General features: G+C 44.1%; 1 protein-coding gene across 3 annotated transcripts in view; it reads right to left on the bottom strand.

Moving 5' to 3' along the window:
* Positions 1 to 15657, bottom strand: part of LOC124619496 (protein croquemort-like) — a 267151-nt gene that overhangs the window by 160265 nt on the left and 91229 nt on the right. For all 3 annotated transcript variants that reach the window (XM_047145912.1, XM_047145911.1, XM_047145910.1), the window contains one exon: positions 11325 to 11513. In XM_047145912.1, the coding sequence (XP_047001868.1) occupies positions 11325 to 11498 (174 nt within the window). In that variant the 5' untranslated portion in view covers positions 11499 to 11513. The remainder of the gene's footprint in view (positions 1 to 11324; positions 11514 to 15657) is intronic.

The raw sequence follows: 15657 nt of genomic DNA, 5'->3' as shown, positions 1-15657 counted from the left end.
CATTGTGTATTCCGACGGACTTGGGAAATTCCAGCAGGACAATGCGACACCCCACACGTCCAGAATTGCTGCAGAGTGGTTCCAAGAACACTTCCGCTCACCACCAAATACCTCTGACATTATTGAGCATATCTGGGATGCCTTGCAATGTGGTACTTACAAGAGATCTCCACCCCCTCGTACTCCTATGGATTTATGGACAGCCCTGCAGGATTCATGGCGTCAGTTCTCTCCAGCACTACTTCAGACATTAGTCGAGTCTATGCCACGTTGTGCTGTGGCGTTTCTGCGTGCTTGCAGGGCATCTACACGATATTGTATGTCTGTGTGCACGTATGTCTGTGTGCACGTATGTCTGTGTGCACGTATGTCTGTGTGCACGTATGTCTGTGTGCACGTATGTCTGTGTGCACGTATGTCTGTGTGCACGTATGTCTGTGTGCACGTATGTCTGTGTGCACGTATGTCTGTGTGCACGTATGTCTGTGTGCACGTATGTCTCTGTGCACGTATGTCTGTGTATGTATGTGTATGTATGTACATCAACTTAAATATCCCTCTAGTCTAGGACATACCAGATGGTGTATTGAATGCGGTACTCCTGAAGAATGTGTGTAATACTGGTGTGACAGATGACCTCGTTTCGAAGTATATCAAAACTGATGTTATGGTACGTCAGATTGACTTTTATATGCATCAATATTACAATATGTGACCAGAATGAATTTGTTTAGAGACTGCATCATAAGGTCAGTCCAGTTAGTGGAATCGATCCGACTGCAGTGACGGGGCTGAAGTAAAAAGTCAGGGAAATACATTTTTATTATTTAGCTCCAATATGCTACAATAGCGCGCTGGAGAAGTTTTGAGCAGAAGCTACTCGTACACTACGAATGAAGAACTTATATGGAGTGTGACGTTACCCGTACCACACGCGCCACATGTCGGACAGCGTGTGGCCGCAAGATCTTCACGGACAGCCAGGTGCGCCTCGCTCCACTTGACCGGCCTTCGCCTAGACTCTAGAGCATTATGAAAGTCACAGGTCCGCCGTGGCAGTCCTGCTCCGCAAAACTCATTAGCGAAAGGAGCATCCGCGGCAGCGCCGTCTTCAACTTGGCCGCCAAATCCAGTCTTTTCTTGGGTGTTATACTCTCCGCAACAGCATATGTGGATGTATTTCAGGGTTTGTAGATGACAATTGTGTTAAGAGATGAATAAATAAAAAAGCTTTTCTACCTAGCTTCTTAAAACTAATTTCGTTTGAGCAAGGTTTCTGGTTCTAAGATCATTACCTAGTACACAACGGATTCCAAATATGGATACCGAGAAAACAGAAGGACGTCAAATTATCGCTTCTTGCTTAAGCTATGAAAATTCTCTGTTGTCTGTTTCAATTTGTGTTCTGTAACTTCACGAGATTTATTAGCATAAAATTTACTTTAACTATTAAGATACGTACACTTTAAAAAAGCTATATGCTGTAACCTGTCACTTCCAATAAAAGGTCAAACCACCATTGACCAAACGAACTACAGATGTATATCAATTTGCTGAATGTAAAAGTGGACACACTCAAATACACTTCATATCTTTTACTTGTAGGTTTTTTGTCTCCAGAGTAAGTTTCTTGTCTCTTAATATCCCTGTACAAGAAACCTGAAACTTTCCAGGATTGTTTAAGTTCGATGGGTCACCAACTATGAAATAATAAATGTTCACACTTTTAACTTTTGTATTCGTAAAATGCTTTAAAGGACTGGTTGATCACAGTAACTACTATCTGCACCCAAGAGCTACAAACTCCAATGAAACACGAAAGACGTCTACTCTTTATCAACGACTTCACACAACTCTTACAACTTCTCTTCCCGCCGAGAGACGAAGAACATCGATTACATTTGTAGGCGAGGAAACCAATTATTTACGTCGCTAGCAAAGACTATTTAAACTAGCTCATATATATTCTTCACGTATCGACAATCAAAAATTTTGGAAATGTTTCAAATAAATTTACGAAATTCGTTATGTTACTACTACCATCGAATGTAAGCAGCAATGCACAAAATACTTTCAATCGTATAGTGTCGTTTTGTATAATTTTACAGTCTTAAAAATGAAGTTATCGATACCCAGCAGTGTAAGAGAGCTCATAATGTGCATCACGCTTAGTAACATCTCAGTGCACAGATGGGTACTTATCTGCTTGCCACCTTAAGAATGAGGGCGCAAGGCTCCGAAATGTGTCAGCTCCACCTCTGTGTATAAAATACATTAAAAATGGAGTGGTCAATAATTGAATTCAATTCTTGAACATTTTGATCATTACTAGTCTTTTCGGATAGCTTACTCCGTTTCAGTATTCAGAATTTCTTACATCATGCACGAGTCTACGTTTTCGTATAGTTTTTATAGATTAACAAATCCTATAAACCTGTCCTGATTTTTGTTATGACTTGCTTCCGTTATCAAGAAGATATGGCCCTCATGTGCATTTACCTTCCTATAGTGCAACTAATCGTCACGTAACATTCATTTTCTTTTGTATTCTTCTTTACATTATTCCTGTCATCAACTTGGGTGCACGAGCTTTTAAGAAGATCGTGCGATACTTCACGCCCTCATCTTCACTTGCTGTCTTGGGGATTGGGTGGATGATTTTCGGAAGTTTGATGGTTATCTCCATTCTTGTGTCCCCTGCACACCAACTTGAGTAGTCATTGGGCTGCCACTTCCTCAGACGAGTTTAGAAATCCCAAAGGAATGTTGGCTACACCTTCTGCCTTATTTGTCGTATATTCTATTAATCTCTGGGTTCCCTAAGCCATCCATATCTACTCATTATATCATCAGGCTTCGTCCTCTCAGCGCTCGATTCTGCGTTAAAGGTAAAATTACTCCTTCGCAATTAATGTTGACACCATTGCTTTCTGTTTCCGCAAAGATTGTTTTGCCTTTTCTGTACATTGAATCAGTAGTTCAGGCGTACATTTACCAAAGAAAATCGAAAAACAGCCGTAAGTTTTGAAAGTTATTCTACAGGCTCCTATGCACTCCACAAGTCTTAAGGAAACACTCCAAAAACGAAATCACAGAATCCAGAAATAGATGTCTTCATTTATGCAAGTATCGACACACACAGAGGGCATTTGGGCATGCAGATAGCATCACATGTCGAAACTTTTCGAAACAGACCGCTACGGTTGGAGGTTCGAATCCTGCCTCGGGCATGGATGTGTGTGATGTCCTTAGGTTAGTTAGGTTTAAGTAGTTCTAAGTTCTAGGGGACTGATGACCTCAGAAGTCGCATAGTGCTCAGAGCCATTTGAACCATTTTTTTTTTTTTTCGAAACATACGGTTGTTTGGAGATTTCCCTCGGAAAGTATTTGACCGGCCGCTATCTCTTATTCACAATGGCTCGGATATTTTTAGATTTATAAACATTTTTCCTGCGTCGTTTCCGTTTGGCTTTTTATTTACTTCATTTCAAAGTTATTTATGTTGCTGTATTTCTGAAGATTTTTGTATCCCTTCCTCTCATCGGTCATTTAAGTACTTATTCTGTTACCTACGATTTTTTGACATTACTCTGTTATTGCCATTGTAACTTAACTACCCAGTGTGGTATTCATTATCGTTGTATCTACAGCCTCTGGTACGAAGGCTTAGTAAATTTGGTAATACAGGGAAGTGTGGGAGTAAGAATATGATTGGGCGGGAGGGAGAGGGTGGGTGTGGGGGAGGAAAAGAAAGAGAGAGAAAAAATATAAATGGATGTAGTTTGCTGTAGTTATGTAGAGAAGAGCGGAATTGCAGAGAACAGAGACGTGGAGAGCTGCTTCAAATCAGTCTTCGGATTGAAGGACAGAAACAGCAACATGTGGCAATCATCACCACCCCCATCGTGTCGATAATTATTGTAAATAGCTTATGTGGTAAAGTGTGGTAAGGAGAATTTATAATTGGCCGAGAGAAAAGCCTGAATTAACGACTGTGCGACTTACGTGAGGTATCAGCACGCTACAACGACCGAATAATTACTGCAGAATGCCTCTGGTTCCCCTCCCCACTTCAGCTTTGCAGTAGATAGCCTGTTCGTCCACTGTTTAGCACTACTGACTAGTAACGCAAATGTCCTAGGTTCGATTACAGAGGAATCAATGTTTTCTGTGGTAAAGAGGTCTAGAACGGGGTCCGTGAGATAGGCCATTACTTACGAATTAGTTTTTTTTTGTAGTAGTGAGAGTACTGGAGCAGCACGTAGCTGCAACAGGTTATTGCAGTACCGCGATCTCCCCCAAGGTTGCGCGCGAAGTAGCTATTAAGCAGGTGTCGCCTTTCTAGCAGGTATTTCGCGCTGTATCAGATAAAGGCAAGGTCACGTTCAATGCCTTCCTTAAGTGAGTGAACTACGCCGAAACAAAGGAGACTAACTTCAGAGACTTTGCCAATAATATGGGGGGGAACCCTTTGAGTCTTCATTTATTATGCGCAAGGTGTTAATTTTGATATGTGAGCGTTAGTGTCACTATATTTCTTTAGCCTTGTGAGAAAATCTAGTCGTTCGGACTGTTTCTCAAAAATAATCAATTTTCTTTTATTCCACAGAGCTGTCAACTAGAGAGTCAACGGATAGTAGAAACTCTGCGATAGGTCATACTGTATTACTTTTCCATAATTTTATCTGTTAAAGTCAAAAAGAGTGGCCAGTCTTCTCCATTACCTATGAAAGGAAAAGATGAGATGGAAACAGACATGACTGCTACCGAACACAAGTGATTATATATATATATTATATTGGAAACTGTGTGTTTCAGTACAGGATTTCTCTAGACACGAACTCCGGAAAATACAAGTATGCAGAAATATTCACTATGTGTTGAAGATTCAATAATAAATAAGGAACAGAGGAAACTAAGTTTTAACGATAAATACTTATACTGGAAATGTAGCCAAATTTCTCCGTAAACCTACCTCCGTACATTGGCGGGTAGACCTGTATACACGCGCACAGCGGCACATATTATACTTTGAGTTGCAAACGAAGTCGATATAAAGTATCCCCACGGTTTCTGGGTAATGTAGCCACTCCTATCGCACCCTTACATCTGTTCTAATTGTGACGAGGTAAGGTACAGTATCTTTCTAACTCAGGGAAACATTCCAGCACTTACCTGCTATTATTAGGGATCTCGTGGAATTATGTCCTCTCGTGTTTCTTCGTGACGAGAAGTCAACTTTTTTCAGAGTTATATTGATCTGCATCAGTGGCGCACAAAAACAGAGCCTGCAAATAAGTTTCATGTTTTGCAACTGACAGCGTTCACAAGGAAAGTCGTCCTTTTCCTTAAGGCCCTAACCTGCTTGATTGGTATTCGATTTCACATTTGTTCATAGCCCAATGAGAATCCCTGTCTACTAAGTGAGTATAGCGAAACTAGGCACATACTCTTAAAGTGGGTACAAGTTTCTGGAGTCTATGCTTTGTTGTGAAAAGAGAAAAATCTTCGATTTTCAGTCGCCTTGAAACACTGGACGTGCTCTCTGCTCCGTACAAGCCACAATAGCAAAATATATGCATTGTTAGAGTTTCATCTGTTTTTTCAGCTTCGGTGGGGGGCCAGAGTTTAACTAACGCATCGAGACTTCAGTGTCAGAGAAATGATAGCCCCCACTCTACATATTCAGCCTTCAGTGTAATATTTTTCTCGACTACGGATTACTAGGCGGTGACCTTGATTTAGGCGTACATTTCAGCTGCTCGTCAAATGTTCTAGAAGGTGGTTGTACTTTGGCTACATGAGAGGGCCCCCATGGAAAAGGAGTGATCGTCGGACAATTATACTCTGTGGAAACATTGAGGACCTCTCCATAATTCGTCGATACTAGTGAAATCCAGCATCGCTATCGCTCTTGTTTTCATAAACAGCTTTACGAGCAACGCTGTTCACCTTGTGTTTCAACCCTACGTCGGCATACGGTAGGTGCGCCTAACGTGAAGTCGTGACACACTACTAACAAGGGAACCTCCCCATCGCACCTCCCCTCAGATTTAGTTATAAGTTGGCACAGTGGATAGGCCTTTAAAAACTGAACACAGATCAATCGAGAAAACAGGAAGAAGTTGTGTGGAACTACGAAAAAATAAGCAAAATACAAAAACTGAGTAGTCCATGCGCATGATAGGCAGCATCAAGGATAGTGTAAGCTCAGGAGCACAGTGGTCCCGTGGCTAGCGTGAGCAGCTGCGGAACGAGAGGTCCTTGGTTCAAGTCTTCCCTCGGGTAATTTTTTATATAAATCAACTTCGCTCTCCAGAATTCCAGGACATGTTCAGATTTGCTTGGACATATGTAGGATTTGACGGTCTAAACACGGAAAAATTTGAAAACGTTAAAAACATATGTTTTGACAGAGCACAGGGAAAACTGTGCGACTGTGAAACTGTTGCATTCATTTGTTGCAGTTTATGTGACAAACTCTTATGTTTTCATCACTTTTTTGGGAGTAATTCTAACATCCACAAGAAAACCTAAATCGGGCAATGTAGAAGAATCTTTTTACCCATTCGCCAAGTGTACAAGTTAGGTGGGTCGACAACATATTCCTGTCATGTGACGCACATGCCGTCACCAGTGTCGTATAGAATGAATCAGACGTGTTTTCCTGTGAGGAATCGGTTGCGATCAAGTGTTTTCGGTTCCCATTGGAGAGGCACGTCCTTTCGTCTACTAATCGCACGGTTTTGCGGTGCGGTCGCAAAAAACAGACACTAAACTTATTACAGTGAACAGAGACGTCAATGAACGAACGGACAGATCATAACTTTGCGAAAATAAAGAAAATAATCTTTTCACTCGAGGAAAGACTTGAACCAAGCACCTCTCATTCGGCAGCTGCTCACGTTAACCACGGGACCACTGCGCTCCTGAGCTCACATTATCCTTGATGTTGCTTATCTTGCACATGGTCTACTCAATTTGTATATTTTGCTTATTTTTTCATAGTTCCACACAACTTCTTCCCGTTTTATCGATTGATCTGTGTTCAGTTTTTCAAGGCCTGTCCACTGTGCCAACTTAAACTAAATCTGAGGGTGGTGCGATGGGGAGGTTCCCTTGTGAGGAAGGAAATCGGGCAGTGGACAGGCTGAAAGTATTTCCTGTAAAGTTGTGTATCGATACGGCAAATAATTTTCAGTCTACACTGTCACGTAGCGAAAGCTTAGTTACGAGCACCGTCTACTTCGCAATTCACCTCTTCGTCATTCTGAAAATGCCTGCACGAAATGGTTTCTTCATCCGAGGAATGGGAAACCAGTCACGGAGTACCTCTTCAGAAACATACATTGCGTGAGAGAAAATATGGTCGGCCTAGGCGGCAGTAAAAAAGCACCTCGGACAGTTACCCGCAACATTCCGTTTTGACGGCCTCCCTCAGTTACCACGGGGGATTCGGTTGTACCTGTATGTTCCAGCGTCTGCCTTTTCCGCGCAAATTCTTCTAGTTGCAAAGAACTCTCAGCGTCACGTCAGCCGACGGCAGTTGGGGTTTTGCCTTTTGCGGCCGTGGTTAATCACGGTTCCACTGCTTGCTTTGCTCCTTTCTGTCAGAGTACCAGTGACACCCCCGGCACTCGTATAGTGAGAGTCTTATCGGTTGGTGCGCCTCTGCAGTCTGGGAGGCTGTGAGGGCTGGGACGGATCCACTCAGCCTGGTGATGCCAAGTGATGAGCTACATGAATGAAAAGCAAAGACTCCAAGGTCAGAGAAGAGGACAACAGCCGGGAGAGCAGTGTGGTAGCCCCACGTCGCGTCCGTGTCACGCAGCATGGGTCGAGGATGACACGGCGGCCGGTTGACATCGCGTTTTCTTCAGTGTCGCAGCGCGGAATTAAGCCTTTTTCGCATCAACTGAAAGAAATACACGTGATTGTCATGGCCAAACGTAAATAAAAAGAAAATTGAAAAAGAAAAGAAGGAATGCTGAACAAACTTTGAACAGAAAGAAGCATTATAAACGTAGTTCAGCAAAACACAGGTTAGGGGCAGAGAAGACATCGAGAGAGTGAACGCTGTAAGGTTGTGTGTACTGTATTTTATACGATCTGGATTGGATTGGGAGCACATTTTGATGGCACCTCTTCTCCATCCATCACTTTTTTTTGTGCTCGAAAGAAGTAACGGAAAGACATCGGAGCTGTTTCTGGAACCCTTACGCATCACACCTGACATCTAATGCTTTTTGCCCCGGTCAACAGTTCCTTCTCACAGCCATGAAGATGTCTGGCTGACTGGTTATACGCTGCGACGGGTTGCGCGAGGGGGGGGGGGGGGGACGTAATTTTTTTTACTGGATACCAGTTGTTAAGTAGAAACTCGTCTTCAGAACAGGAGGAGTCGTCCACGAGAAATGACTTTCAATGACACACACACACACACACACACACACACACACACACACACACACACACCCCACACACACCACTCGTACTACTTATATAATCCCTATCACAAGTTCCACAACAACTGTTCAGTGTCATTTACTTTAAGATTCACATTCACTGCTGCTAAGGTAATATCGACCGACCGACCGACCGACCGACCGACCGACCGACCGACCGACCCACGCACCATGGATGCATTATGGTAGGACGTGGGGGTCAGCACACCGCATCCATCTCCCGGCCCCTGGCAGTTTTCGTGACCTGGAACCACCACTATTCGGTCAAGTAGCTGCTCAATTGGCATCACGAGGCTGAGAAAGAATATTGCCATCCACCAGCGGTCATTTCAGCCATGTCCCATTTCTTCGAAGTTAGTATTCCCTATTTCCGTTAAAGGTGTCGAAGTTAAAAATGATGTATTGGGCGTATGATCCCCCCCCTCAGTCATGTCCCACACCTCGACCGACGCTCGTTTTCTGTCTCTACTGCCCATGTCGTTGAAGGGGCATTAAAATGTGATCCTCTTTCTTTACTTCTCAAAGCGCGACTCCATACCCGCGAGGCGTACTGTCGACACCCGACATAGCGAACACACCCAGTAGCGGTCTAGGTCCGTAGTCCAGTTGAAGTGGAATACAGAGCATTGGAGAGCGACTGTACGTGGTGGTGGTGGTGAAAGTTTCACTTTTCACCAATTCACATGGCCTATCCTCCATTATGGCAACTAAATAACTGACGACAGCCCACGTAGGGAGGATATAAAATGCAGACTAACTATGAGAAAGGAAAGCGTTTCTCATAAAGAGTAATTTGTTAACATTGAATACAAAGCCAGTTATCACTATAATCTGAAAAGGGTCTTAAGTAACTTCTTGGAGTTAGATGGTAGCATGTTCCACAGATCATTTTAACAATTCTTCCATCAGTTTACAAGATATGTTTACAAAATTAGCGTTAAGATTAATGAACACATTTTCAGTACTACTTTTGCAACGGCAAATCATTTTTTTTATTCGACGTAATTTTTTTTACTGGCTACCAGTTTTTAAGTAGAAATTCGTCTTCAGAACAGAAGGAGTCGTCCACGAGAAATGACTTTCAATTAGGTTTAAAACTTTCTTCGCTACCTGTCTGAAGATTTATGTTGTTCGGCAAATGATTGAATATTTTTGTTATGCGTATTGAACTAGTTTGTCAGCCACTGACAGCTTTAACAATGGATAATGAACGTCCTTTTCGCCTGTAGTGTTTTAGGTACATACAAATTGTTTCTCTCATACTGCCTACATGCCATCCGTGGGTTGACACCACATACTATTCTCACTGGTCGAATTTGTTCAATCGATACTTTATTTCTAAGTGACGAGTTACCCAAAAAAATTATTTCGTACGACATTTTTGGGTCGAGATACACAGAATATGTCAAGAGTTCGATACGTTTGTTTCCAGCATTGGCGATTATACCAAGAGCAAAACCAATTTTTCGAGGAACTCAGGAGTATGATTCTTCCACTTCAAGTTTTCATCATCATGTATACACTCAAAAATTTGGAGCATTGAACCCTACGTACTGATTGCTACTCATGTGCTATATCAATTGTTGGTCTGACTCTTTGTTGTACAGAACTAAATGTTTTTTTTTTAAATTTATGAAGAGTCCATTTTTAGAGAACCAGTTTGAAGATATCATTTACCAAGACTTCTGTTGATCTGTCTAATGGAAATTTTAACACTAGTATTATATGATAAATTACCAATTTTGCTTCTTGAATGTCATTCAGTTATATAAGGAATAGGACTGGAGCCAAAATTGAATCCTGTGGGACAGCCTTTGTGATTTCTTCGCAGTCATTAAAATTTTCTACCTTTCCGACATGGTCTGAATTATTCATCACACCCTTTTGTGTCCTGTTTATTAAGTATGATTCAAACCATCAAAAATTACATTCTGAAGAATAGTTTTACGTTCAAACTGATTGACAAAGGTATTCTAAGAATAAACTGGCTTACGTCGTGTGGGAAAAAAAATGCGTTAAGTTAAATAACTGTTTTGAAGTAAAGAAGAATGAATGGTTACATATACAAGTACTATGGTGGTGTTTATGGGTATTGGACATTAATATGATATTTTAGTGCCTGTGCCACTCCGAATTACGAGCCATGTTCTTTTGGAGATGCAGCGGCGACTACAGCCATCACGAAATACATGAAATGTGTTCGCAGTTGCGAATGTGGGCAACGATCAGCTGTAGAATGGAATGACTACGGTGGAAACTGGTGCCGGACCGGCACTCTAACCCGCATTACGCGCTTATCGCGAGTGCTCGCCTTGCCATTAGGCTATCCGAACACGACTCACGGCCAGATCCAAACTTCCACATGTAGGCAGCCGTGCGTGTCCAAAGGAACATTACATCGTAATCCGAAATAACACAGGCATTGCAATATCGCATTTATCCGCCCGACACCGGGCACGCTGCTTTCAAGTAAAATGTCTCGCCTGTGTATACTGGATGTACGAGTACAAGATGTAGACACATGGTTGACGACTTATGGAAGTTTTAGTGTGGCGATGAGTCATGCTCGGATAGCCTAGTGGTAAGGCAAGTGCTCGCGAAATCGGGAAATATGGGTTCGAGTCCCGGTCCAGCACAAATGTTCCTTGTCATTCCATTATACAACTGGTGATTGTCCATATTTGCAGTTTCGAATACATTTGATGTATTTCATGGACACGAGTAGGTCTGCAGCGTCACTCCTCTGGGCGAGGTGCTGCACGTGGTTTCAGCCACGTACGACAGGAAGCGGCGCCAGGTGTTCCCTGGTGACAGACAGTACAGAGAGCTGAGGTGCAGTAGTTGTGAGGTTTGGCTTACCGTGGAGAGGACGTAGTTGAAGAGCGAGGGCCAGAAGGGCGCGAGGCAGGCGCCGATGGCGGCCAGCAGCACGCCCACCACGGTGAAGACGGCGGGGGCGCGGGAGGGGCCGCACAGCCGCAGCCGCCCCCGCACGTCGGGGCCCACGTCGCGGGAGCCCAGCTGCACCACCATCTTACGCCGGAAGCACTGTGCCGGGGAAAACAGAACACAGATTACATTACCGACACGCGCTCTCTCGCACGACAGGTGTTCAGCACTCATACATCATCAGTACTGCACCAGTTGTGGATAGTGCACTGAACACTTCAGAAAAGAAGAGAATAAAAATCCTTTCAAATGTCGTGCTACAGAGGTACACTATCTGATCGAAGCTATCAGAAAACTCCACGTAAGGCAGGATTCACCGCTAGGAGTCACAAGAGGCGGATCTGCTAATATAAAAGGAGACAGCGAGTATTGGGTTGTCAGTACAGACGCAAGAACAGCGGACTAGACCCTTCAGGAGAGCTCACCGACTTCAAATGTGAATTTGTCATTCGAAGTCGAATTGAGCAACAAGCGTATCATCGACGTTTCAACCACTTTAAGGCTGCCCACTGTCCATTATGTGATTGTGAAATAGAAAAACAAAGGAACAACCACAGCTAAAACGAGACGGAGCATGTGCTGGTGTAAGCTGTCGCCAGCACACCGATCGGGAAAGAGGTTGTGAGATGATCGTTAGCAGGTGCTGGAGCAAGCGCACCTATCAGAAGAGAGGCCAAAGACAGACTCGCAGGCAATGCGTCACCAACGCTCTCTCGACAGCCAGTACTTACATCGCCACTGGAGGGACAATTCAGTCATATCCAGTCAGTCTGAGTCAGTCGCAGTCAGCTCACTGACTCTCTCGACGCTACTCTAGTTGGCGTCTGTCAGTTGAGATCACCGGTTACGAGAGTGTATTGTTTATGGGGGGGTCTTGTACTTCATCATCAGTGAGGCTAACGTGGACTAGTACGAAAGAGCTTGTGCAACAACAACTTGCTTGAAGATAAGCAGCTTCTTGTTCTTATGAATGAAGAACCCTGTCAATACAAGAGTGCAGTTGTGTTGTAGGAAGAGTATACTAGACAGCAGGCAACATCCTCCCCCTTGCTTCTCCTGGCACACGCCTCAACAGTGTCAACGACGACACAGAAGAGCAGACCTCATGCACTGGTAGAAAGGCACAGTTGAGCATTTTGGAATGTTGCTACAAGAAAAATCGAGTGGAATCACTGGAAAGAATGACTCGTTGGTTCCAAAATTCTGCCATGAGTACAGCTAGCACAATAATTGTCTGTAGCAAGTTAAAATCCGTGGGGGTAAGATGGTCGATCGTCTCCTCATAAGTCACACATTTCTGCAGTCAGTGCTGAGCAACGATTGAGGCGGCGCAACGAGCAACGCCATTGGGCAGTGCATGACTGGAAACACCGGCGATACGGAGTGGCGAATCATGTGGCAGTCCGATGGAAGAATTTGGCTGTGGCAAATAACTTGAGGGCGTTACCCTGCCATTATGTGTAGTGCCAACAGCGGAGTCCGGAAGACGTATTGCTGCAGTACAGTGTTTCTCGTGATCACTGTGTGGTACCGCAGTTGCGCTCAAGAAACGCTAAATGCGGAAGAATGTGAACACATTTTGCAGCATCGTCTAGTGTGTAGACCAGAGCAACAGTTCGGAGACGGTGACTAACAGTATTAGCACAACAACGCACCCTGTCAAAGCACCACCTGTGTGTCAAGTATTGGTGCACAACACCATTTATCAGATGGACTGCTTGGCCGAGACTGACGACCTGAACAAATGAAACACCTGTGGGATGAGTTACAATGCTGACTTCGCTCCAAATCCCAGCGTCCAACAAGCCTACCTTCTCTGCTTTCGGATGATGAATGGGTTTCTATTCCTCCACAAACATTCAGACATCATTTAGCTCAAGATGACAACAGCGAAGTGTAAATACATTCCTTATTAATCACCGCAACTAGGTCTCCAGGTACTTTTGATATCATTCATGTTGAACATTAGATGGGTAGTTTCAACAACTAAGAAGGATGTACTGAATCAAATTGGCGGGAACACTAATTTATGATACTGCTTCACTAAAAGACGGAATCATAAGATGGGCTCTGGAGCTTTAAAAAATAACCAATCTGATAATGGAGAGAGTGCAGATTTACATCAAATTAATCTTCGGACTGGTCAGCGCAACAACAAGGTCCACACGCAGAGGAAGCTGAAGTGGGCACATGACGAAGAAAGTGGAATTCCGTCGAAATATCAGTGATATTGGTACTCAGCACCGGCCGCCAGTATACAGTGCGGATTTGTGAGTTTCGATTTTCAGCGTGCCTGGCATACTACGCGACATCGAACTGCACTTACTTTCTTGTTGCACCACAGCCTTCCGAGCTCGTTGGTATCTTCATTAACCCTATTCTGGCAATGTGACCACGTCGAACCGTTGTTTTGCAAGCCAGCCTTTCGGACACTGTTATAAACACCCTTCATCTCGCTGATGTCTTCATTACACGTAATGGGAATGCTCCAGCTCGAACGCTTAAAACCGAGTAGAAGTAATTTCAAAATGATCGGTGCGCGCCCGCCTGTGTGCGTTTTCTAACACCACCACGATCATTTGTCTGTATAATCCTGTATTTATATGAAAACCAACAAATGTGAAAGCGAAAAACCTGTATCATTGAAGAGAGAATACCACGTAATAGATAACCGATGCTTGGTAAACAGGCGCATCGCCGTATTTGGAAACCTTTTTCACGCTGATTTGGCGGTACGAGTTGGGATACTTCTCTTGTGAGCAGAAAATTATTATTCTTATATGCCCAGTGCTGCACGTTCCAATCACATTAATGTGACTACCACCTATTTTCCAGATCAAAGAGCAACAACCACTGCGACGGCAGGTGGCAGCAATACAAATAGGGAGTGTATAAAGCGTGTACAGTCGTCGTCGTCGTAATGCGGAAACGGAGCAATGTATCTGACGTCAAAAAGGGCACGATCATTGGCTATGCCACCATGGTTAAAGAATGTCGTCCATGGCAAAACGCCACTGTCCAAAACCTTCGCAGGGGCAACTGTGGTGCACCACGAACCATACACGACAGGGGTGAACGATTGCTGAGAAGGTGTGTACGGCCGGATAGACGTGCAACTGTTGAACTGACCGCCCAGACGAATCCTCGAACCACCAAGCGTATCTCCTCAACGACCGTTCAGCAAACGTTGCTGCGTATGGGCCTTTGTGTTAGGTGCCTGCTTCGTGTATCCACGCCGACTGACGACGAAGGGTGGACTCCACTCCGGTACTGCAGTTAAACGTCAAATCACGGGCAACAGGTGGCCTTTCCAGACCTTACGTTTTATGCTTCATAGGACAGATAGCCGTTGGCATGTACGACTTGAAAGGTCTGAAACCAACACCTAAGCTGGAGGAGGGAGAGTTACGGTCTCTTGACTGTTTACGTGGCATTCCCTGGGTGATCTCTCTATTCTGGAACGCATATTGGATCAACACAAGTATGGATCCATACCTACATAAATTTTATTTTTCCTCGGAGCAGTGCCATCTACCAGCAGGACAACGCAACGTGTCACCAGCTCGCAGTGTACGTGTGTTGTTCGAAGAGCACCACGGTGAGTTTACTGCACTCCCTGGCCACCAAAATCGCCGGAATTAAACCCAGTCGACAGAATGTGGCGCCACCTCGATCGGGCCGTATGTGCCGTGGATGCTCAGCCCAGAAACCAGCCGCAGCTGGCCGTGGACTGAAGTCGACATGGCTCCGCACTCCAGTCGCTACCTTCCAGAAACTCACTGACCCCCTCTGCACACATCGTAGCTGTCCACGCTCCAGGGACGGTAATTCTGGCTTTTGACAGGTGGTCAATCTAGTGTCACTGCACAGTCTGCTTTGCAGTACTGTAATACACGAATATTTGACGCTTCACATTTTCCAAAGTTATTCCTACCACGATATTTAAACTTAACCGTACTGTTATGCTGGAGATTAAGTCTGAGTAGTTGGTAACTGCCAATACATCCTTTGCCAGAGGCATTCGCGACGCCCATCCAACACCGTTATATTCGCATGTATACATCCACTGACGTAAAATCAAACTACAATAACTGCTTATAATTGCTGACACTTGGTGCCAAAATTTACCTCTTGGGTACTTACTATAACTTGCGACGTGTTACTATACTTTTAACGACTGCACTGTGATTTTTAGGTATTACTGCTTGTATGTTGCTTTTTTTGTTGAGAATCTTCGAGTTTC

The sequence above is a fragment of the Schistocerca americana genome, chromosome 6 (assembly GCF_021461395.2).
Source record: "Schistocerca americana isolate TAMUIC-IGC-003095 chromosome 6, iqSchAmer2.1, whole genome shotgun sequence".
In the NCBI taxonomy this organism is placed as follows: Eukaryota; Metazoa; Arthropoda; class Insecta; order Orthoptera; family Acrididae; genus Schistocerca; species Schistocerca americana.
The sequence above is the reverse complement of the archived record's forward strand: the minus strand, read 5'-3'. Positions and strand labels throughout refer to the sequence as shown.